Below are 24,245 nucleotides of genomic sequence, written 5' to 3' on the forward strand. Positions count from 1 at the left end.
TCAGGCACTGTCATCCAGCACAATGCTGTTTGGGGCAGTTTTGCAGTGTTTTGTGGAATACTAAGAATTCACCTAGGGATTTGTGTGAGCTAGTTGTCAAGTTCCCAGCATGGAGTTTTCTCCATTCCTTAATACATTCCACATCTCATAATTTTCACACCACTTTTAAAAATCCCACAAACCCACATGGCACTTTTCAGTCTCTGCCATCTCTGACAGAAGCATGGAACCAACAGAGCTCAGCACTTTTCTCATGAACACTGAATACAGGACCTTCTGTTTGCAGACCTTTAGGAAGTACTGCAACAACTGGGATTAGAATATCTTTGAAGAGAGTTTAGTGATGGACATTACACACACACAAACATTTTTAGGTTGCTTGGTGCATTCACTTAGCAGTTGCAGATGGTGGAGAAAGGGGCCCGAGAAAGGAGCACGGACTAGTGTGATTGCTGTTGTAATGTAGGCTTGGGATGACGAGCAGTGGCTGCAGAACTTTTGGATGTGAAAGGCTGCATTTCTGGATCTGTGTACTGAGCTCGCCCCAGCCTTTCAATGCAGGGACACCAGAATGAGAGCGAGTGGTGATTGCACTCTAAGTTTGCAACACCAGACTACTACCTGTCACTGGGAAATCATTTTAGAGTTGGAAAATCCACAGTTGCAGCTGTTGACATGCAAGTGTAAAGGACCATTAATAATCTACTATGCAGGACTGTGATTCTGCAACATGTAAGAAATAGTGGATAAATTTCCTGAACTGTGGCGGGATGATAGGCTGAATGCATATCTCTGTTTTGGCACATGCCTATCTTGCTACTGGGTACATCAACAGAAAATGCTTTTCTGTGGTTATGCAAAGATCACCCAAGGCCACCTCACTAATATTAAGGTGGGTTGGTTTGGGAAGGCACATGGTGCGTATATCTTTAAGAACACAGGACTATTCAGAAAGTTGCAAACAGGAACATTCTTTCCTGAGTAGTGGATTACCATTGGTGATATTGAAATACTTATAATGATTCTGCGGGACCCAGCCTACCCCTTGCTTCCCTGGCTTATAAAGCTGTACTCAGACCACCTCAGCAGCACCAAGGAAATTCATCTACTGGTTCAGGAAGTGAACAGAATGATTTGTGAAATGTGCTTTTGGTAGATTGAAGGAATCACTGGTGTTGATTATTCACTAGATTAGATTTTATCAAGAAAAAAAACCCAGTGGTTATAACATCATGTTGCGTATTGCAGTAATGGCAAATGGGAGGAAAGCTTGCCACCAAGGTGGAGGTGCTGTGTTGAATTTGAACAGCCATGCACCCGGGGTATTAAGAGTCCAGTGTGGAGCTACATTTTATGGGGGTATTAAAGGTTCATTTTCACAGTCAGCCACAGTAGTGCTATGTCTTGAGACAGTGGCTATCTGGTGTAACTTCTTTGATTTTTGCCTGGTGGTATGTGTTCTGTTGTGCCTGCTGCAAATTATAAGTACTGCTGGGCCTGCGGCTTTGCCTTCCACTATGAACTGTGTGTTGCTTACTGTATATTTATAAGTACTGTTTGATTTCTTGATTTCCGCTATGTATTCTGTACTATTTGTTGTGAACTAATCAATATATTTTGATTCTCCAAAAAAGAAAGGGAAAAAAAGAATTGAGTGCAAAAATCCAGTGCTCAAAATCAAAGTGTAGCATACATGTCATTCAAGCTTCTAACATAACTTAATGGGGTGAAACTTTTAAAAAGGAAGTAAACATTTGTGTCCGTTTGCGTGAACAAAAAGTAGTTCAGTTAGTCCATTGTGGGTACATATACACTGACCTGAAAACCACAGATTCGTGTATGCAAAGCTGTAGTTTACCTTGCTGTCTCCTGGCATGGAGTGGTAGGGGTAAGGATGTGGTCCATGATGCCACATGGTATGTTGGGAGTTGTAAGGAGCAGCAACCATGAAGTTCTCCAAGGAGTGCAAAGACTGATGATGAGTCTAGGATTTTTGGACCTGTAGGTTAGCCAGAGTCTGCAGCATTTGGGTTTGCTGCCTTTGAAAATCCATTATGTCTTTGTGCATGTCCCATTCCTTGTCCTACTAGAACTCCAGGCCTTTTGTCTGTCTTCTGTTTTTAATCATGCTCTTGGACGTAATTGGCTTTCTAAGTCTTTTGGTCATGGTCCAGTGCACCACTAGCTTGTAGGATCTTGCAGAACATGTCTTCCCTCTCGTCGTCCTGGTCAGGTGTTGTGTGAGCATGCAGTGGGCACCCCTCAAGGCCACCACGCCAGAAGCTGCTGATGAAAACAGACAAATACACCACTAGATTTTGAGTCACAACAGGAAGGGAAAGATAATTTTTTTTCTTCCAAAACTCACTTCCCTTGTTCCAATAAATACTTCAAATAAGAAATGCTTATTGACACTTTAGCTTTGGAGCACCTCAGTACAGCACTGTTCTCCAGCTCCACCCATGGTGATCTGGCCTTGGCAGGGGTGGGATATTGTTTCTGTTGCATGAACCCATAAAATTCTCGCCTCTATTCCAGGTGTACAAGTATAGGGCAATGGCAGTGAAGATTAGCACTATTTTTCAAAGTCAGTGGTGATTTTGGCTAATATTTCACTCCTGAGGATGACGGAGGTTTAGAGAACCCAGGTGCTACTGGCATCCTGAAGCCGCCCTGGCCTGTGTGCAGCTAGTCTATTTGCTGCAGTGATGCCAGCCAAACTTAGAGCGGCATAGGAAAGTCTCCTATCATGGAGATAGATCTAAGGCCACCATCCCTACAAACCTTTGGGTGAGGATTGCAGAGGATCACCCCTGAGGTCTCTCAGTAGGATAAAAGGGATCCCCCTATTCATATAAATAAAGTGCTCCACATGCCCCCCTCCCGTTTACCCCAACAAAGGAATGAAAAGGAGATGCCGACTACCTCTTTGTTCCACTTCTACCTCAACTCAGGATACTGAATCTGTGTGAATCGTTGTGACCAAGCGGGACGTTTCTTAATGTTTCCTCTGAATATTGTGGGGGTGCCTCAGTTTCCCCTAGGCAGTTCTTAAGTATCTAGGCGGTGGGATAAGGGTGTATGATCGTTGCAGAGCCGTAGAGGGCAGGTGTGTGCAGGGGTCTGGACACAGAGAATGGCCGACACCCTGTTTCCTGGCAACTGATGGCCTGGGCCTTCCCCCCTGTAAGGTGAGAGCTAAAGTGTTGGAAAACAAAGAATCCGGAGACCTCCTGGCCCGGGAAAGGGACAAAGCTGAGAGGAGGAGGGGCTGGAGAGAGTTTCAGTTTGGGGTTGGCTGGGGACATGGAGTGAAGTGCAGTCGTGGTTGTCTGGCTCACTGCCCCCCAAAATGGTCCCAGCTGAGAGGTCCTGTTCTCTGCACCTACAAGCTCTGTGTTAGACCGTGTTCCTGTCATCTAATAAACCTTCTGTTTTACTGGCTGGCTGAGAGTCACGTCTGACTGCGCAGTTGGGGTGCAGGACCCTCTGGCTTCCCCAGGACCTCGCTTGGGCAGACTCGCTGTGGGAAGCGCACGGAGAGGCAGAGGATGCTGAATGCTCCGTGGTCAGACCCAGGAAGGTGGAAGTTGAGTGAGCTGTGTGTCCTGCAGACAGTCTGCTCACAGAAAGGAGACTTCCCCAGAGTCCTGGCTTCGTAGGGAGCAGTTCCAGAGCATCGCCTGGGGACTCCATGACAATCGTGTAATCTGATTGCCATAGTACTCTTCAAGAATTTGTTTGGATTTACTTCCTAACTTTTATTTTCTGACAATGTACCAATAAATCAATGAAAAGCTGATAACTTTGTCTTGTAAACTTGGGGATTTGGCCAGGTGCCATTTTTAAATGGGTGGGTGGGAGGGAAGGAAAAGCAAATAAAGGATTGTAAGGAAGATTGCATGAACACACTTAGTCAGGCTACTGTTCTCTTCATCAGTTGGCTTATCCACTTTTGCCTGGTGGAACTGGCTAAACTCCTATGGCGTTTCATTTAGATCCTGACTCGTGACATGGTTGGAATCCCCAACTGTGTCTCACCGCCTCCTCTTCCTCCTCTTCGCTGTGTATGGCAGGGGTCTACATCTCAGACTATTCCAATGTACCCATGGTAGTCTGGGGGGTGCGGGTGGGGTCATCAGCAAGTATGGCATGCAGTTTGTTGTAAAAGCAGCAGGTCTGAAGTCCAGCCCCAGCTTTCTTTTGTTGCCCTCCATCGCTTGTTCCTTCACTTTCATGTGGCGCTGCTGCTATCTGCAGTACCTCGTGGCCTGCATGCCCCCATGCAATTTGTTCATTGATGTTCCGTGGTTGTGCTTGCACAGCCTCCTGTCTCCACATGCCCAGGAAATCCAACACTACTTGCCTGCTCCAGGCTGGAGTGCATCTTGTACGTACATACGTACGTACGTGTGTGTGTGTGTGTGTGTAGACATAGTCAGTGGGATGCAAAAAACAAAGGTGAGTTTCTAGGTGTGTTTACCAAGGTGGCCAAATAGGAAAAAAGAGCACTTCAAAAACATGTGTGGTTGTTAAAGGTGGGGGGAGGGTGGGACATCTGTGGCCCTTGGTCAGTGAAGTTTAAAATTATGAGCAAAACAGTCACTGTTGCAAGGATTAGGGCATTGTGGGACAGTGGCTGGAGGGCCAACACAGGTCATGCAGTGGCTGCACGCTCACAGTGTTGACAAAATTAGGGCGACCATGGTACTTTGCCATTCAGGGAGGTGGTATTACTGCGTTGCTCTAAGTGGATGCATATGTTAGCTGGAGTCAAATTTGAGTTTAGACACCTGCATAAATAGGTTGACACAAGGAATCTTATGTTGATCTTTACTTTGTAGCGTAGACCAAGCCTAACACTACTGAATATGGTTGGTCCCACCCTTTCCTGCCTCTACTCTTCCTTCCGTTGTGTACACATTTGCCTGCTGTTTCTTCACTTTCAGCTTTGTTGTTACTGGTAAACATACTTTGGGAAAAGTAGTGTACATGTTAGCTTTCCTCAGAGAATTATATTAGTGATTATCATACCAGTAGATGAGCCAGGAAATGCAACTGGTTGTTGAAAAAACAGTGAAACTGACTGTAGACACATGCACAAAAGGAAAGAAGAAATGCACATAGCTGCCAAGTTTTGTATAGCTCCATGTGGGCTATTGTATGCAAATTACTAGCTCATTACAGTTGCATATTTGCAAATAATTTTTATGACTATAAACTTTAGGTTAAGTTCCATATACTGCTACAGTAGTGGCAGGGAAAGAACATGAAGTTGCAGCTGCTTGATGGATACTGAAGAGTGTGTGGGTAGTAAGAAGCCATGGAACCTGGGTTTGTGCTAGTGGCTGTGGACTGTCAGAGAGGCTGATTGGGTGGAGTTGTCTTGGGGTAAGGTAGGTTAGGTTTGTGGGCGTGTCTGGGTGGTAGGTGAGGGTAACTGGGAGCTGTAGGGAGAGATGGGGTAGCTAAGAGAAGGTAGGTCAGCGGGTTGCCCAAGGGTGGGAGCTAAAGGGAGAAGTTTGGGGGGCGTCAGGAGGGAGTGAGAGAAGGTGAGAGTAAGCTCAAGATCTGGATAAAGCTCTGGGTTGGGTGGTGGAGGGAGAGAATTGTGAACAGCTAGCTTTGTGGGGGAAACTAGGTTTATTGGGGGTATCCATGGGAGAGCTGGGAGCAGCTATGTTTGTGGAGGGTGTCCTGGAGCAGATGTGCCACTGGATGGATGGGAGGGGCTGGATTGGGTCCATGTTGAGTCCCCATTGCCTTTAGTTGCAGCCTCTTGCCTGCTTCTTTCCACCTTTCAGATCCAGCAACACTGAGGCTCTTTAGCTGCCATATCAGCAGGTACTACAGCAGTCTCTGGCAGCCCCGAGTTGCAGTTGCAGCCCATATCTGTAGCCCAACTGACTTATGGGCTGTAGGAATGCATAAATAGAGCCCTGGAAATCCACAGATATCCACTTTGTCCGCGGACCATTTTTGCGGATTGCAGTTTGGATTCGGATACAAATTTTTGTATCCGTGCAGGACTCTATGCATAAAGTGCAGCCTCCATGGGTGTGTCACAAGAGAAGTATGCCACTTGGCAAGTCTGAATGCAGGGAAACATTTTTTCCCCTTTATCTTATTTCAGTTGTAGTAATCTTAATTGTGACTTGTAACAGTAATACAAAATTTGAGCAGGAAATATAGTTTTTCATGTTGTCCCTTTTAATAAGGCTCTTCATATTTAATCTACTTCCTAAAATAAGGTTTTAATAGGCATACTGAAGCATCTTTATTGTGTCCAAGCAAATCAACAATCCAGCATGACTCAGAGGAATATATTTTCTTTGGTGTCCGTAATACAAAGGTCTTATTGGATCAGATTGAAAGTACAGAGAACTTTGAAGCTAAGGGTATGTCTACAGTACAAAATTATTTCGAAATTATTCTATTTGAATAATTCTATTCCGAAGAGATTTTATACATTTGGTCTTGTGTGTCCCCCCTAAAGCGCGTGAATTCGGCGGAGTGCATCTACAGTACTGAGGCTAGCATCGAATGTCGGAGCAGTGCACTGTGGGTAGCTATCCCTCAGTTCCCGCAGTCCCTGCCGCCCATTGGAATTCTGGGTTAAGCTCCCAGCGTATGATGGGGCAAAAACATTCTCACGAGTGTTTCTGGGTGTGTGTTGTCAGTCGCTCTTCCTGCCATGAAAGCTACTGCAGACAATCGTTTCGCACCTTTTTGGCGTGCAGACGCCATAGTGCTTTCAGCAGACAGTGCAGTACGGTGCACCGCATCTCTCCTGGTACTATGAATCCACCTCGCATTTCCTCTTGTCTTTCTATGTAATCTCTATAGGTATCTACTCTCTCTTCCTCATTGACCGCTTCCGCCACCAACTCTGCTCTCCCGCTCTTGCAGTGCTACTGAGCTTCTCCGTGTTGTCTGTGCTGGGCTCCTGCCTCTGTGAACGCTACAGAAGACAACCATTTCCCGCCTTTTTTCGGCTATCGTGAAGTGAACAGCACCTCTTCCGCTGCCACTCTGCTCTCCTATGTTTCGCACACTTTTTCCGGGATTACTCATGCAGGCGCCATAGTGCGGCAAGCATGGAGCCCGCTCAGATCTTTGCTGCAGTTTTGACCATTGTAAATACCTTGCGCATTATCCAGCAGTATGTGCAGTACCTGCAAAACAGGGCGAGGAAGTGATAACGCGATTACGATAGTGATGAGGACATGGACACAGACGTTCCTAGAAGCACAGCATATGGCGATTGGGAGATCATGATGGTGTTGGGCCAGGTTCATGCTGTGGAACACCAATTCTGGGCCCGGGAAACAAGCACAGACTGGTGGGACCACATAGTGTTGCAGGTATGGGATGATTCCCAGTGGCTGCGAAACTTTCGTATGTGTAGGGCCACACTCATGAAACTTTGTGACTTGCTGTCCCCTGCCCTGAAGCGCAAAGACACCAAAATGAGAGCAGCCCTCACAGTTGAGAAGCAAGTGGCCATAGCCCTGTGGAAGCTTGCAACACCCGACAGCTACCAGTCAATCGGGAATCAGTCTGGAGTGGGCAAATCTACTGTGGGGGCTGGAAGTAGCCAACGCAGTCGTTGACCAGGCGCTATCAAGAATAGTGACTTTGGGAAATGTGCAGACCATTGTGGAGGGCTTTAATGAGCTGGGGTTCCCTAACTGAGGCGGGGCAATAGACGGAACGCATATCCCTATCTTGGCCCCGGAACACCGGGGCGGCCAGTACGTAACTGCAAGGGGTACTTTTCCATGGTGCTGCAAGCACTGGTGGATCACAAGGGACATTTCACCAACATCAACGTGGGATGGCCGGGAAAGGTGCATGACGCTCACATCTTCAGGAACTCTGGTCTGTTTGAAGAGCTGCAGGAAGGGACTTACTTCCCAGACCAGAAAATTACTGTTGGAGATGTTGAAATGTCTATAGTTATCCTTGGACCCAGCCTACCCCTTAATGCCATGGCTTATGAAGCAGTACACAGGCACCCTGGACAGTAGTAAGGAGCAGTTCAACTATAGGCTGAGCAAGTGCAGAATGGTGGTAGAATGTGCTTTAGGACGTTTCGAAGCACGCTGGCGCAGTTTACTGACTCGGTTAGATTTCAGCACAACCAATATTCCAATTGTAATTGTTGCTTGTTGTGTGCTCCACAATATCTGGGAGAGTAAGGGGGAGACATTTATGGCGGGGTGGGAGGTTGAGGCAACTCGCCTGGCGGTCACTTTTGCACAGCCAGACAACAGGGCGGTTAGAAGAGCACAGTAGGGGGCGCTGCGCATCAGAGATGCTTTGAAAGCCAGTTTCATGACTGGCCAGGGTACGGTGTGATAGTTGTATTTGTTTCTCTTGAAGTTAGCCTCCTCCTATATATATATATATATATATATATATATATATATATATATATATATATATATATATATATAGGCAAGGAAATAAAGTCACAATTGTTTAAAAAACGTTCTTTATTATTTGTTGAACAACACATTGAGAGAAATCAGAAGGTAGACTGGGGGGGAGAATACTGGGGGAAGGAAGGACAAATCCAGAAACCAAATCAGAATTTCGGATATGCCAGCTTTCTGCTGCTTGTTGAATCCTCTGGGGTTGAGTGTGTGGGACCCCGTAGCCTCCCCGCCACGTTCTTGGGCGTCTGGGTGAGGAGGCTATGGAACTTGGGGAGGAGGGAGGTGAGTTATACAAAGGCTGCAGTGGCAGTTTGTGATCTTGCTGCCTTTCCCGCATTAGATCCACCATATAGCAGAGCATGTCAGTTTGCTCCCCCATGAGCTTGACCATAGCGTCCTGCCTGCTCTCACTGCCTGCGTCCCTCCTCTTTTTGTGTTCATTTAACGCTTTACGGGACTCCACAATTGTTTGCCTCCACGCATTCAGCTGGTCCCTATCAGTGCGGGAGGACTGCATGAGCTCTGCGAACATGTTGCCCTGAGTTAGTTTTTTCCGCCTTCTAATCTGGTCTAGCCTCTGGGATGGAGTAGATAGGGGCCGCGTTGAAACATTTGCACCCACGGGAGGAGAAAAAGGGAGGATAGTATTTTAAAAGATACATTTTAGAGAACAAAGGGGACACTTTCTCAGTGAAACAGGCAATTCATAGTACAGAGCACATGTTCTTTCTGTACAAGGTCACATTTTGCCTCTTATACTGAAGTGCCTGCCACGTTGGTGTGAGTAAGCCATCACGTGCGGCCAGGCAACAGAATTCAGCTTGCAGGCAGCCATGGTAAGCCCTAGGGGTACTCGGTGTTCTGCTTGTTCTGCATTCATTTCAGTGGTTTCAAACTGCCAGGTCCCCTTTCCCATAGTAAGCAATGCTCTCTAGGATGATCACTTCACACAACACCCCACCCTCACCCTTACTCACCGCTTGGCTCCAATGAGGCTCTAAGCAGGAATGAGCCATTTAAACTAAACGCGAACAGCCCAGCACGGCTGGGTTTCCCCCTACCGCGGGGCTCCGATCAGGCTCTCGCTCACCAGTGTCATGGTCTGGAAGCCTACATTGGGAGTGGGGGGGAGGCTATTGGGTCCAGCGTTAAGAATAGTTCCTGGCTAGGGGGGGAAACGGATTCCACACTTGCCGCCTGTGCTCTGTCGTCGTCGTCGTCGTCGTCGTCCTCCTCCTCCTCCAATAACTCATCCTCCTTGCTCCGTGCAACTCCCCCCTTGCAGGTGTCCACGGACGGTAGTGGTGGCATCACCCCCCCATAATTGCATACAGCTCATGGTAGAAGCGGCATGTATGGGGCTCTGACCCAGAGTGCCTGTTGGCCTCCCTGGCTTTTTGGTACGTTTGCCTGAGCTCATTGATTTTTGTATGACACTGCTCTGTGTCCCTGGAGTAGCCTCTTTCCATCATGGCCTTGGAGACTTTATCGTATGTATTTGCGTTTCTTTTTTTGGAACATAGTTCTGCCATAACAGATTCGTGTCCCCAACATGCAGTGAGATCCAGTACCTCCCGTTCGGACCATGCTGGAGCTTGTCTGCGAATCCGGGATTGCGTGGTCTCTTGTGATGATGGACTCTGCATGGTCGCCTGTGGTGGTGGACTGTGCTGATGGTCACTTGTGCTGATGGTGACCAAACAGGAAATGAAATTCAAAAGTTCCTGGGGCTTTTACTGCCTACCTGGCTAGTGCATCGGAGTTGAGAGCGTTGTCCAGAATGGTCACAAGGGAGCGTTCTGGGATAGCTCCCAGAGGCCAATAACGTCGAATTGCGTCCACAGTACCTGTAACCCGGAACTGCGGTCTTGATTTTAGCACTACTCCACTTGCCGAGGTGCAGTACAGAAATCGGATTAGAGAGCCCTTTTTAAATTAAAAAAAACAGTTTGGTCATGTGGATGGAATCATTTTTATTTTGAATTAACTCTGCTAATTCCGAAATAACCGCGTAGTGTAGACCAGGCCTAAGCTACTTAGTTGTAGCTGAGGTCTAAAGCCAGAGATACAGATTCCATTACTGGAATTGTAATTATTGTTGCTGTGGGGTTATGAAGAGTATATTGTTCGTTATTGCCAAGCTCTGTATATTCCCCTGGCCCATCCTCTTGAAATAATTAAAAGCCTGTTAACTATTTCATACTCCTCTCAGTAGCGTGCTGTATTCTTCATTCAGAGTTTTCCAGGCACCACTCTCACAAAAGGACGACTGACTGAATTACTCTGAAGTCTTAGACAGTGGTGAATATGTAGTAAAAGAGCTGTGTGGTGTTAGATTTAAAAATTTGTAGTTAAGAATTGTTACACTGTTCAGTTTTAAATACATGCTCTGTAACAAGGAAGTAGATTGTTTTTTCCAAACTCACATTTTTGAGTTGTTTTATAACTTTGAAGCTTATAACTGTTGTAATATTTAAATCTGTTATCTTGATTGAAATATCTTTTTAATCTAAACAAGATCAACACTTTAATTCATGCCTTTAACTGTTGGTTCTGACAGGTTTAGTTCTCAGTGTCTGAGAAATGACATTTTGTTTACTTTTTATTGATCGTTTTCACAGCATAAATCTTCAACTGGAAGTCTGTTTATATTTCATCACTTTATGATTGTGTGTCAGGCCTAAGTTATCTGGGGACTTTGCCAATAGTTTTTACAAGGTTCGCTGCCAATTAATTTTATTTATTTTAATTTTGGGGGCACAACTGGGCAGGTAGACTTACTGTAACGTTTATATCTCCAGGAGCATGAAAGTCTTTAGAAATGGCTCAAAGCAGTGTTTGTGAGGTTTATTAGTAATTTCAGATTGTACTGCATTGCAATAAAGCATTTAATTTATAAGTGAACAACAGTGTGTTTATCAGCTTTGAAACCTATGACCAGGTCTCTGGTCTCATAAGGTCCCTTTATTTTTGCTGCTCTTATTGATCACTCCCTTCTCCTTGACTCTGTTTTTCTTTTTACTTCTGTAGTCCTGTGCTTTATACTCATTTTACTCATCAGTCTCCGAACATTCCTTCAGTATTTGTAACCGTTTTCCCTTTCCTTCTGCTGTTCGTGATCTCCAAAGTTCTGTACTTAGGTGCCTCTTTTCCTTCTGCATTATATCATTGGTGACCATATTGCTCACACAGTCTCAATTACCAGTGCCAGTTGTGTATCTTTCTTTCACTTTTCAGTCTGACATCTAACTTTTTAACCCTATTCTGGATCCACTGCCAGCTCCTGAGCTCTGTTGCTACTGACAGTACCACCTCCCTGTTTCTTAGGCTTGCAACCTCCAAAGTAATTTTAAACTCTTATTTCCCCAAGCAAGGCAGATGCCAAGTCCTGCTTGTAGCTTCTCCACAACATCTCAAAAGTAAGTTTTAAAATATTTTGACTTTAAGGCTCAGTCTTACACTAGATAGGTTCTATTCTGGAGTTAGACCTGGCAGTTATGACTGTTTCTGGTGGATTCTGGGATGTTGTTAATCTCTCAGAATGCCCACCAGCTCCCATAATACTTGGTAACTTTTTCCATAACCCTGTCATGTAGCAGTGGCTTGAGTGAGAGCCTGGTGTTGATGTGATCCAAATGTTTCCAAACACATGGTTTGTATTGTGGACATGTTGCATGGTTGCAAAAAGCAGTGCATTTACCTAGTCTAGACTGAGCTTAAAAGTCAAAACAGTTTTTGCTGGTGTTGTGGAGTAACTACCAGCCAGACTTGGTGACTGTGTGTGTTTGAGGGGAGAGAATCCTACTGCATTCATCATCTTTTTGGTGCAGCCTCTGCATTATGCATTAGAGTCACTCTACTCATTCCACCAGGTATATTTAATTTGGGACATCCTTTCTCAGACAGTATGGGTTAGTGAATGAGACTTGGGGTCTGTTGAATTAGAGATCTGGGTTCTAATTTCCAGCTCTGCCTGATTTGATCTTGTGCAACTTCTTAGCTGTTAACCTCTACCCCTTTACCTTTTAAAAGAGGCCTTCGTTTCCTGAGCAGTCCCAAAATCGACATAGCCTAGCTTCCCAGACTGATAGATAAATAAGGCCATGCTTTCCAAAAGCAGTTGATCTGCTTGGCACAGCTGCTGGTTTCTTACGTATCATAACAAAGCAGGAAAAAAAACCCACTGTTTTTTTTCTCCTTTGAAATTTAGCATTAGAAAATTAGTGACACAATTTAATGAGACTGTTTGAGACAAGTAGTAAAGCTGGCACTGTGCACTAATAATCATCCATAGTCTCTGTTTTCTTTAGCATCCTTGCTGATTTCTTCAATATTTGTAGCCTTGATAAACTAGATTTTATTCAAATAGAAGTCTGCCATTTATTGACGTAGAGAGCAATTACATGAATTTGAAGAAATTTGCACCCTGTTTCTTGATACATTTGGATAAAGAATGCTGAGAGAGCTCAAATAATGAGACTTCCATTCCACCTGACCTTTCTGCTTTTTCCCTTCCCTCTTCCTCCATGCCCTCTCCTTCCCTTTTTGGCTTGGTAGTGTACGTATATTTTATTATTATTAACCATGCCCTAACATGTTATGTCTATATAATATTGTCTGATTTTATACTGTCTGGTCTTGCAGATTTGACGAGTTGATAAGTTGTATAATTGCATAATTTTATTGGTTATCCCTGTGAAATGTGCACTATTTGGTAATATATATAATGTAAGTCATTTACCCTTTGTATTTTTGTTTATGAAAATTAATTAAAACATCACAAATGTAGATAACTAGATTAAGGATTTTAAATTAACTTTTTTGTTCTAAACCCTTTCTATAAAAATCAATGAATAAAAATTGTCCATATAATTTTTTTGTAGTAGGAATCAGAAGTGCATTAATTAGGGCTGTCAGACAATTAAAAAAAATAATCGTGATTGATTGCGAAATTAAAAATAGTTTCAATTAATCGCCGTTTTAATTGCACTGTTAAACAGTAATAGAATACCATTTATTTAAATATTTTGAATGTTTTTCTTCATTTTCAAATATATTGTTTTCAGTTACAATACAGAATACAAAGTGTAAGTGTTCACTTTATATTATTTTTAGTACAAATACTTGCACTGTAAACAAGATAAACAAAAGAAATACTGTTTTTCAATTCACCTCTTACAGATACTGTAGTGCAATCTTTTTAGCGTGAAAGTGCAGCTTACAAATGTGGAACTATGTATTTACTTAGGTGCACTCAAAAATAAAACAATGTAAAGTTTAGAGCCTACAAGTCCATTCAGTCCTACTTCTTGTTCAGCCAATTACTAAGACAAACAAGTTTGTTTACATTTATGGGAGATCATGCTGCCTGCTTCTTCTTTACAATGTCACCTGAAAGTGAGAACAGGTGTTCATATGGTACTGTTGTAGCAGGTGTTGCAAGGTATTTACGTGCCAGATATGCTAAACATTCATATGCCTTTTCATGCTTCGACAACCATTCCAGAGGACATGCTTATGACGGATTCTGCTCGAAAACAGTCCAAAGCAGCATGGACTGACGCATGTTCATTTTCATCATCTGATATCACCAACAGAAGGTTGATTTTCTATTTCGGTGGTTTAGGTTCTGTAATTTCCTCATAGGAGTGTTGCTCTTTTAAGACTTCTGACAGCATGTTCCATGCCTTGTCCCTCTCAGTTTTTGGAAGGCACTTCAGATTCTTAAACCTTGAAGTGAGTGAAAGTGTTCTTAAATTGAACAACATAGGCTGGGTCGTCAGCCGAGACTGCAATAATATGAAATATATGGCAGAATGAGGGTAAAACCACAGAGCAGGACATACAGTTCACCCCCAAGGAGTTCAGTCACAAATTTAATTAACACATTTTTTAACAGGTGTCTTCAGCATGGAAGCATGTCCTCTGGAATGATGGTTGAAGCATGAAGGGGCATACGAATGTTTAGCATACCTGGCACGTAAATACCTTGCAATACCGGCTACAGCATTGTCTTGGGAATGCCTGTTCTGACTTTTAGGTGATGTAAATAAGCGGGCAGCATTATCTCCTGTAAATGTAAACAAACTTGTTTGTCTTAGCAATTGGCTGAACAAGAAATAAGTCTGCATGAACTTGTAGGCTCTAAAGTTTTACATTGCTTTTTGTTTCTGAGTGCAGTTCTGTTTAAAAAAAACCGTGCATTTGTAAGTTGCACTTTCACGACAGAGATTGCACTACTGTACTTGTCTGAGTTGAATTGAAAAATACTATTTCTTTTGGTTTTTTACAGTGCAAATATTTGTACTACAAATAATATAAAGTGAGCACTGTATACTTTGTATTCTGTGTTGTAATTGAAATAAATATATTTGAAAATGTAGAAAAACATCCACAAATATTTATAATTTTATATTGGTATTCTATTGTTTAGCAGTGTGATTAAAACTGCGATTAATTGTGACTTATTTTTTTAATCTAAAAAAAGAAAAGGAGGACTCATGGCACCTTAGAGACTAACAAATTTATTTATTTATTTGTTAGTCTCTAGGGTGCCACAAGTCCTCCTTTTATTTTTGCGGATACAGTGTAACACGGCTGCTACTCTGAAACCTTTTTTAATCTAGTTAATTTGTTTTGCATTAATCACTTGAGTTAACTGCTATTAATTGACAGATCTAATACTAGTCTCAAACTTGAAGAGGAGAGCAGAAAATGTTGTTTGATGAATCAGCTTAGAAAAGTAGAAGCTGGAATATTTTGTGTGTATGTGTATACACACACACACACACACACACACACACACACACACACACACACACACACTCTTTGTGTGCAAACACAAAGTTCTGAGTATTGCATAGGGCAGTGGTCCCCAATCGTTTTATGTCGTGCCTCTCCTTACCTATAATGCAGTCTGTCCATGCCCCCTGGAAGCTGGGGACAGAAGAGGGGCCAGGGCCAGAGCCGGGCTTGAGGGCTGGGTGCGAGGGCTGTGGCCGGAGCTGCGGCTAGGGGCAGGGCTAGAGCAGAGCTGGGGCAGAGCGCGGCTGGGTGGCACTTCCTCTATTCCCCCCCCCACCCCCATGTGGGGCTGGCCGAGCCCCCCGAATGTTCTTCTGCACTCCCCTAGGTGGGCATGCCCCACAGTGGGGACCACTGGTGTAAGGAATTGAAAAGGTGTTACTAGTGAGTATTTGTTTGCTGTGAGATTACTGCACTTCTCTGTTTTGACAATGATATAGCATCTTGTTGTGTAGGTTCACTTTGCTTAACTAGTTGTAGGTTTAGAAATATTTAAATCCTTTTAGAGGTTTAGGAGGGTTGATACAGGGTTTTAGTTATCCTTTAGAAATGTGAGCTTAATGTCGTTTGTACGTTCTGCATATATGGTATGTTGGTGTGGGGGGGGGGGGAGGGGAGAAGAGTGGCATTTAGTACTTAGCTGATACAAATAAGTTAAAACTTTGTTCGCCCCTTAACTTAGTAGATTTCTGAGAGTATTTCTGCCTTTATTACAAAGGGACACTTTGTCTTTTTTTCAATTTTTTATTATAATTAGGAGAATTTCAGTTCAACGGCAGTAACTATTAAAAATGTAAAGGAAACCTATTCCTAAATCTTAATTTATTTTTTCCCAGAGGATTGGCATTTCTCTGAATTATTTCCTTTCACTGTCTTTTTTTTTTTAATGTCTAACAGCAGTCTTTAGTTTTAGCTCAGATTTCCTTAATACTGCAAACGTCTGAGTGGTATTTATTTCATTTTATGATAACTCAACCTATTTTTTTAAAAATTGGATTGCTACCATTACAATTATGTAGTCTTCCTAGAGAGTCTAAAAATAAAAATATAATGTTCCTATGGCAACTTTAACTCTGCCACATAGCACATCTTTCATGTCTTGGGGTGTATATTTTAGCATTGCAGCACAGATTCCACAAGCTTCTTGGTGTGAGGAGCCCTAATAGATGAAGAACCTGACATATGAAATTAAATTTCCGACAGACTAGAAGAGAAAAATTTTGTGTTGTGTGTATTTAAGTTATAAAACAAATGTCTATTCCATGATCTGGGTGTCTTCTCCATAGTCTAGTTTTCTCATAAAATGTTATGATTGACTGCTCGCCGCTATCCAGCAAATGTACAAAGATGCACTGGCAGAAATAATCAAATCCCTTCAACAGCAGGCATGATAATAACCACTTGAATCCTCAATCCATCCTCTCCCTAAATGCACTGGAGAAAAGAGAAGCCTTCCAGCCTGCCTGGAAGGTTAGTCAGTCTCTTGGTACCTGAATACGTGAAAGATGGCCAAGTTAAGTTTCCTGTCACTATTTTTAACTTGTGCATTTCTTGACTTTTATTTTAATCATGCAACTTTTAGTATCACATGAATGTAGTTTTTTCATGTAATAGAATTCACAATAGAAGTTTAAAGTTTTAGTAGTAAAATGTTTACGTTTTATTATTTTTCTTTTTTTTTATTTTAAATAGACTGACTTGGGTCATAGTGATGAGTGTTGCACAAACAAGGGAGGATGAAAATGCATAGTGCAGTCTAATGCCCTGAGTAGAAAATTAGGGAAAAAGAGATTCTTTTCTAATCTTCAAATTATAACAATTTTAAGTGATGTGTGTTACAATATGTTAAAAACGTTGTTAAGTTGATGTCCTTTTAAAATTGCAGAATATTTACGCTACAATATGCAGTTATGAAATCCAAGGTTTCTTCACACCACCTTTTTTTTATATCTTCATTTTCTTTTTGCCCTTATATTGAGGAATTATTTTACATGAGAGAATTATGCTCTGGTTAATGTCTTATTGAAACAAATCTCTCTGAAGATTATCCCAACAGCAACTCCTTTTCCTGCCTGAGCCCACTAATCAAATATATATTGTGATGTGTCATAGGAAATGGGATTAATGAAGCTAAAAATATTAGCAGATGCCAGTGAAAATGCTTGTGATTTTTTTCAAATTTTTACTACTTTCTAAGCCAATCAAATTTTTTTTTTTTTCAAATAGTGTAGTGCATGCCATTTTTAAAGTTTCAAAGTTAACCACTTTTGAGTTATTTGTATGGAGGGAAAGCTGGTCAGAATGAATATGTGGGGAAAGTGTCATGTGGATTGAGGGTATTGTGGTTTTTAAGACCTTCATAATTCAAGGATGGCTGATTCCAGTTTGCTTTTTAAAAAATTAATCATCAAGCAGATAATCTCATTTCAAAAGGTGAACATGTACAATTCTGAATGTGTCAAAATTGGGTAATAGTGAAAAAATCACAATCTTAACTATAGCTGAAGCTACCAGGCTGAAATAAATATATTCCCTTTTTTAGGTGAAAAGGAAGGTATGGATAAATTGTGAGGGTCATTGTAGAAGTAATAACGGAATGTATTGGTGAATGATCCCCTGGGAGAGAAACAGTAGGAACAGGAAAGGAGAGGACAAAGCCCTAGGGAACATCAACTAAAGGAGATAGAGCCCCCAGAGGAAGTGTTGAAAGAGCCATCAGAGGTAAAACAAGAACCTATAGAGCAGGCTATTCCAGAAGCTTTAGAAGAAAAGGTTTGGTTGGAGAAAGATTAACAGCATGAAAGGATGCAAAAAAGTTAATATCCTATTGCTTAAACAAGGCCTTAGACTTATACACTCTCTATACATTTTTACTGATTTAATTAAAATTTGTTTAGCAACTGATTTAGTTAAATCCGTTCAAACCGCATGTGTGGACTTTATTTTGGTTTGAGTGCCTTATATCAATTTAGCTTAGGTCAGTAAGGAATCTCTAATGTACTCTTAAACTGAACAAAGAATGTCCTCACACCAAGAGCCAGTTTAACTAAATCAGTTTAGTAACATTTTACATTTTTAGAGCAGTAATTTTTTGATAAAGTTAAAGGTTAGACCAATGATTCTCAAACTTCTGTACTGGTGACCCCTTTCACAAAGGAAGCCTCTGAGTGAGACCCCCTTTATAAATTAAAAACACTTTTAAATATTTAACACCAGTATAAATCCTGGAGGCAAAGCAGGGTTTGGGGTGGAGACTGACAGCTCATGATCCCCCCGTGTAATAACCTCACGACCCCCTGGGGGGTCCCGACCCCAGTTTGAGAACCCCTGGGCTAGATAGAAATCAAAAACATCTTGCAAGAAAAGAAATCACAGGTGCATTGCCTGCTGAAAGAGTTCAGAGCTGTATAGGAGGAGAGAGTGGCAAGGATGAGAATGTATGGATTGGTACTAGAGGGTTTTTAGAATAAAGGGACACTAGGATAAGTTTGAATTCAGAGGGAGTAGTGCCTCATGTGGGAATGACAGAGGGAGCAAAGGAAAGACAGGATTAGGAGAATAAGCTGACAAGCAGGTCCAGATTTCTGTGTGTGGAGTTGAATATAAACTTATTGACCAAAGGGGTGTATACAGGTTGAGGCTCGAGGAACAATATATGTATCTTGGTTTCATCTAAAATAAATAGTATTGTTACATTTGCTCTTAATTGTATTCTTTCATACAGCTAAGCTAGAATTTCATCATTACGTGGCTTTCTTTTAAACGTTGTAACTGGGAATTACAGTCAGTGGTGCCAAAAAAAAAATTAAAAAATCCAGTTTAAAATCCCCAAGTTAATGAATGGTACAAACTTGTTGCAGTCAGCCAGGATGTAGAATCATTGGTACATGTAAGTTCATTTGTTAACACTGATGCAGGCCTCTGTATTCTTGAGTTCCTGAAAGCGAAAACAATATATGAATAGCCAAGGAAGCCTGATTTACTACAGGGTTAACGTCATCCAATCATGAGCCCAGAATATTTCTCATTTATATAATAATATTAATTGATAAACTGTAATGGGTTGTCGCTAATACGCTGATCCTGAGATTATTGAAATTTTTTTTTAAATTATGAACTCTGAACATAACATTATCTTCTTCCGTTAGGAAGATCACTTTGGTAAAAGAAGAGCAATATAAAGCACATTGGAGTCCTTATCAGGCACCTTTTCAGTATTTTATTTCTTTCCAGTTTGTGTTGTTTTTTTTAAAAAACAACACTTTTGTGGCATTTCCATATGTATGTTCTTTTAAATTGTGTATTCAAAATACTATGCTCTAAAATATTGGATATGCATAATGTGGAAAATGCAATATTTGATTCAGTAACATAAATATCAAGATAAAAGGGAAGGTGAAACTGAGGAGCAGACCTGCATTAAACAGACATAGGCAGTCGTACACTCTGTAGGAAAACATTATGAATGTTTGAAAGACTGAAAAGGATTAAAATCAGAGGGAATAATGAATTTTCAAATGTACAATTATATGGGGAATCGTAAGCAGATTCATATTTATTCAATGGAAAACGTTACTATTATATCTTTTTTAAATAGAAAGTAGGGCTGTCAATTAATTGCAGTTAACTGACGGGATTAACTAAAAAAAATGAATTGCGATTAATCCTACTGATAACAATAGAATACCAATTGAAATTTATTAAATATTTTTGGATGTTTTTCTACATTTTAAATATTGATTTCAGTTACAACACAGAATACAAAGTGCACAGTGTTCATTTTATATTATTTTTATTACAAATATATGCACTGTAAAAACGATAAACAAAAAAACTATTTTTCAATTCACCTCATACAAGTACTGAAGTGCAATCACTTTATTGTGAAAGTATAACTTACAAATGCAGATTTTTTTTGGTTATATAACTGCACTCAAAAACAAAACAGTGTAAAACTTCAGAGCCTACAAGTCCACTCGGGCCTACTTCTTATTCTGCCAATTGCGAAGACAAACATGTTTGTTTACATTGACAGGAGATAGTACTGCCTGCTTCTTATTTACAATGTCATCTGAAAGTGAGAACAGGTGTTCGCATGGCACTTTTGTAGCCGGCGTTGCAAGGTATTTACATGCTAGATATGCTAAAGATTCGTATGCCCCTTCATGCTTCGGCCACCATTCCAGAGGACATGCTTCCCTGCTAATGATGCTTGTTAAAAATATAATTAAATTTGTGACTGTATTCCTTAGTGGGAGAATTGTATGTCTCTGCTCTGTTTTATACACATTCTGCATATATTTCATGTTATAGCAGTCTCAGATGATGACCTAGTACATGTTCGTTTTAAGAACACTTTCACAGCAGATTTGACAAAACGCAAAGAAGATACCGATGTGAGATTTCTAAAAATAGTTACAGCACTTGATCCAAGGCTTAAGAATCTGAAGTGCCATCCAAAATCTGAGAGGGGCAAGGTGTGGAGCATGCTTTTAGAAGTCTTAAAGACCAGCACTCTGATGCGCAAACTACAGAACCCAAACCACCAAAAAAGAAAATCAGCCTTCTGCTGGTTGATCTGACTCAGATGATGAAAATGAACATGCATCAGTCCACACTGCTTTGGATTGTTATCAAGCAGAACCCATCGCCAGCATGGAAGCATGTCCTCTGGAATGGTGGTTGAAGCATGAAGGGACATAAATATCTTGCAACGCCAGCTACAACAGTGCCATGCGAACGCCTGTTCTCATTTTCAAGTGACATTGTAAACAAGAAGCAGGCAGGCAGCATTGTCTCCTGCAAATTGTAACCAACCTTGTTTGTCTGAGTGATTGACCAAGAAGTAGGACTGAGTGGACTTGTAGGCTCTACAGTCTTACATTGTTTTATTTTTGAACGCAGGTTTTTTTGGTACATAATTCTACATTTGTAAGTTCAACTTTCATGGTAAAGAGATTGCACTACAGTACTTAAGAGGTGAATTGGAAAATTTTTTTTTACAGTGCAAATATTTGTAATAAAAAAATGTAAAGTGAGTACTGTACACTTTGTATTCTGTGTTGTAATTTAATATATTTGGAAATGTAGTAAACATCCAAAAATATTTAAAATAAATGGTATTCTATTGTTAACAGCTTGATTAATCACGATTAACTTTTTAAATTGCTTGACAGCCCTAGTAGAAAGTCTTTGTTTCTACATCTAAAGTAGCTAGTTTTTGCAGCGTTATTTTTGGTTTTGGTAAAACACAGAACATCACACTTTGAACTAAGAACATGTATAAAATTTGGCATTTCCCCCTCCTCCCCCTCTCTTACAGAAAATGCTGGAACAGGAGAGATGAGTACTCCTTTCACTAAGGCCTAGAATTGCCTGTTGAACAACAGTCCTGATCAGGCAATATACGAATGGCCCAAGGAAGCCAGCAAATAGATTTTCAGGTTTTACATGACCTGCGACAAAAATTTCCAGAGGTACCTGAAGTTGTTGTGTCCAGATGCATGTTACAGGTCAGTGTCCTGTTAGTACTGTATATTTATGTGTTGCCATTTATTGTAGATACTACAAGTAATTGCCAAAAGCTTTCCCTCTAATCTGCCATGGTTGGGTGAACTGTCGATAGCAGATTTTTTTTTTGTTTAAATATCTCTTTTTATATTTTTGTCTTCCTTCTGTTTGCTTTAAAACAAGTAAAGTCTCAAATCAGTTTCCAGTTTTTTCATAGTCTATTTTCTCACAATGTTTCTTAAAATTGAGGAATTTCAGTTTCTTCATATGTTAGCATTAATATTTTGTACTGTTTACATTGGGAATCTAAAAGTTTCTATTATAAACGCTTTTATTCTCAAGGACTTATTATGTGGCTGAAAATTTAGTTTAGAGTGAAATTTGATGAACACTGCATATTCAGAGAACTAGTATGACTATTTTTAAGTTGCAAGAAGGCAAAATTTCAACGCTACCCTTATTTTTGTTAGGTCTCAAGCTACTCGTATAAGGAGCAGGCAAAATGTTTTATTTTTCCACCTTCCACTCCCCCCTTTTGCTGAAGTAGGAAAACTACTCCTTTGGGAATTCTGCGCTACTGTGCATGTGCATGATTAATGAGCCATGCACATTTTAAATTTTTTGTGCAGAAAAAAGCTTCTGCTGCTATTTTGCTGCAGTTCTGCTTTTTGCTCACCAGAGGGTGCTGTAGGGCTAGAACAAAGCAACAGCTCCCGGCTAGCTAGGGAAGAGAAAGAGCCTGCCTTCTTCACAGTGCCTGTCAGGCCAGGTCAGGAGATGAGCTATGGGGAGACAGACATCCTGGGGTGCTGGGTGGGGGGGTCAGTTGGGCTCATAGGGGCTAGTGGGGGAGGACAGACTGGGGTAGGGGCTGAATGGGACTGGGGGCACAGGGCCACAGGGGAAGGGAAGTGCAGGGCCACATGGTGATGTGGGAGGGGGTGTAGAGCTACATAGGGACAGGGAAGTGGCTGGATGGGAGCACAGACACACATGGGGATTGGAGAGGGAGTACAGAGCCACATGGGGACAGGAGAGAAGGTACAGAGCCACATGGGGATGGGGGAGTGGGTGTCTGAGTGGGGGTGGAGTGACACGTAGACGTGGGGTGCAAGGACACATGGGGATAGGGGCAGATGTGCCTAACTGAATGGGAGAGGTTAGGGGTTACTCAGGATCTGCATGAGGGAAGCTCCCTAACAATCTCTCCTCGACCCCAAAAATGCCTGTTACATAATTTTCCCACCCCTAATTAACAACTCTCCAAGTTCACACCCAGGCTACTTCCCAACAATGTACTTCTCTCTCCCTCAGCTCCTTCGTTATCCTGGACTCCCCCAAGCCTTTGCACTGCTTCTGAGGGGTGCGGGAAATACAGTTCTGTATTGTAGTTTAAATGAATTATTACTCAGAGTTCTGTATTAATATGCATAGTAAGGAATCTGTTTGCCAAAAAACATTTCCTGAATCTTTTTTGTTGTCTGTATTGTTACAGGCATACTTGCTGACAGGTATTTTGAAATAAATGATCAAAAATAATTGAAACTGGTGAGATTATATTGTGTTATTTTGACAATATGCAGAATTTTGCAGAATGTTAATAATTGTGCACATAATTTTTAATTTTTTGTTGCTGAATTTTTAATTTTTTGGCACAGAATTCCCCCAGGAGTAGAAAATGGACCAATCCATGGTGTTACTATATCTGCTTTTCAAATTGCATGGCACCATGCTTGTGCTTCAGACTGCGTCTGCAAAGTACTAATTTTTTTATTTCAAATGCTATTAAGTTCTTTTAACATTAAAAATGGCATACTGGAGTGAGGTGATGCATTTGCTTAGTCACGTGCATTATATCTTTATCTTCTGGAGTCTGTTTATGATAGGTCTTACCGTAGGCAGCCTCCTTCTCATCACAAAATATGGCAAAATTTGATATGGTTGATTTTTTTTCTACTGAGGGAGGGGTCCGGAACCAGAAAATTAGGGTCTGGCACATAACAGAAGTGTGTGGCAGAAGTGTGCAAGAAATAGCACCCCTGCATTGCTGTTGTTTGTCGCCTTGCTTTTGTGAGTACAATTTTTTAAAATTTGTTTTTGTAAGGTAGGTCATGTGTTCATAATATGGACAATTGCATTTCACTAAAGTTTTTAAATGACAGAGTTATTTAGCTTTAAATACATAATGTAAAGTAATTAATGTTATGAGTTCCATAAATGGGGCTATCCAGTGGGGAGTGCGAGGGTCCTCCAGTGGCTTGGGCTGCAGTGGACTCCATTTCCTGGGAAGTTATGATTCCTTCCAAGTGCAGAGAGGCAGAAAGTACTCCGCAGCTGTTGCTGCAGCAGCAAGAGCTCTTTGGATCTGCTCTGGTAGCATAGTGACTTGGGCAGGGGAGCTCAAAGTTCCCTTATGGTGGCAGCCCCGACTCTGGTGGAAGGCATGTGGCTGAGCTGACTCCATAAATACACACAGATAGAATTCTACCA

The 24,245-nt window shown here is 41.6% G+C and overlaps 1 protein-coding gene across 13 annotated transcripts in view; it reads left to right on the forward strand.

The window, feature by feature from the left end:
- Window positions 1–24,245, forward strand: part of TAB2 (TGF-beta activated kinase 1 (MAP3K7) binding protein 2) — a 147,012-nt gene that overhangs the window by 82,686 nt on the left and 40,081 nt on the right. For 9 of the 13 annotated variants that reach the window (XM_043543119.1, XM_037894948.2, XM_043543121.1 and 6 more), the window contains exon 3: window positions 21,568–21,757. In XM_043543119.1, coding sequence (XP_043399054.1) covers window positions 21,656–21,757 — 102 coding nt within the window. In that variant the 5' untranslated portion in view covers window positions 21,568–21,655. Of the gene's footprint in view, window positions 1–17,787; window positions 17,967–21,567; window positions 21,758–24,245 lie in introns of those variants that run through there. The other 4 variants (XM_043543120.1, XM_043543118.1, XM_043543122.1 and 1 more) reach the window with 3 other exon arrangements.

The sequence above is a fragment of the Chelonia mydas genome, chromosome 3 (assembly GCF_015237465.2).
Source record: "Chelonia mydas isolate rCheMyd1 chromosome 3, rCheMyd1.pri.v2, whole genome shotgun sequence".
Taxonomy (NCBI): Eukaryota; Metazoa; Chordata; order Testudines; family Cheloniidae; genus Chelonia; species Chelonia mydas.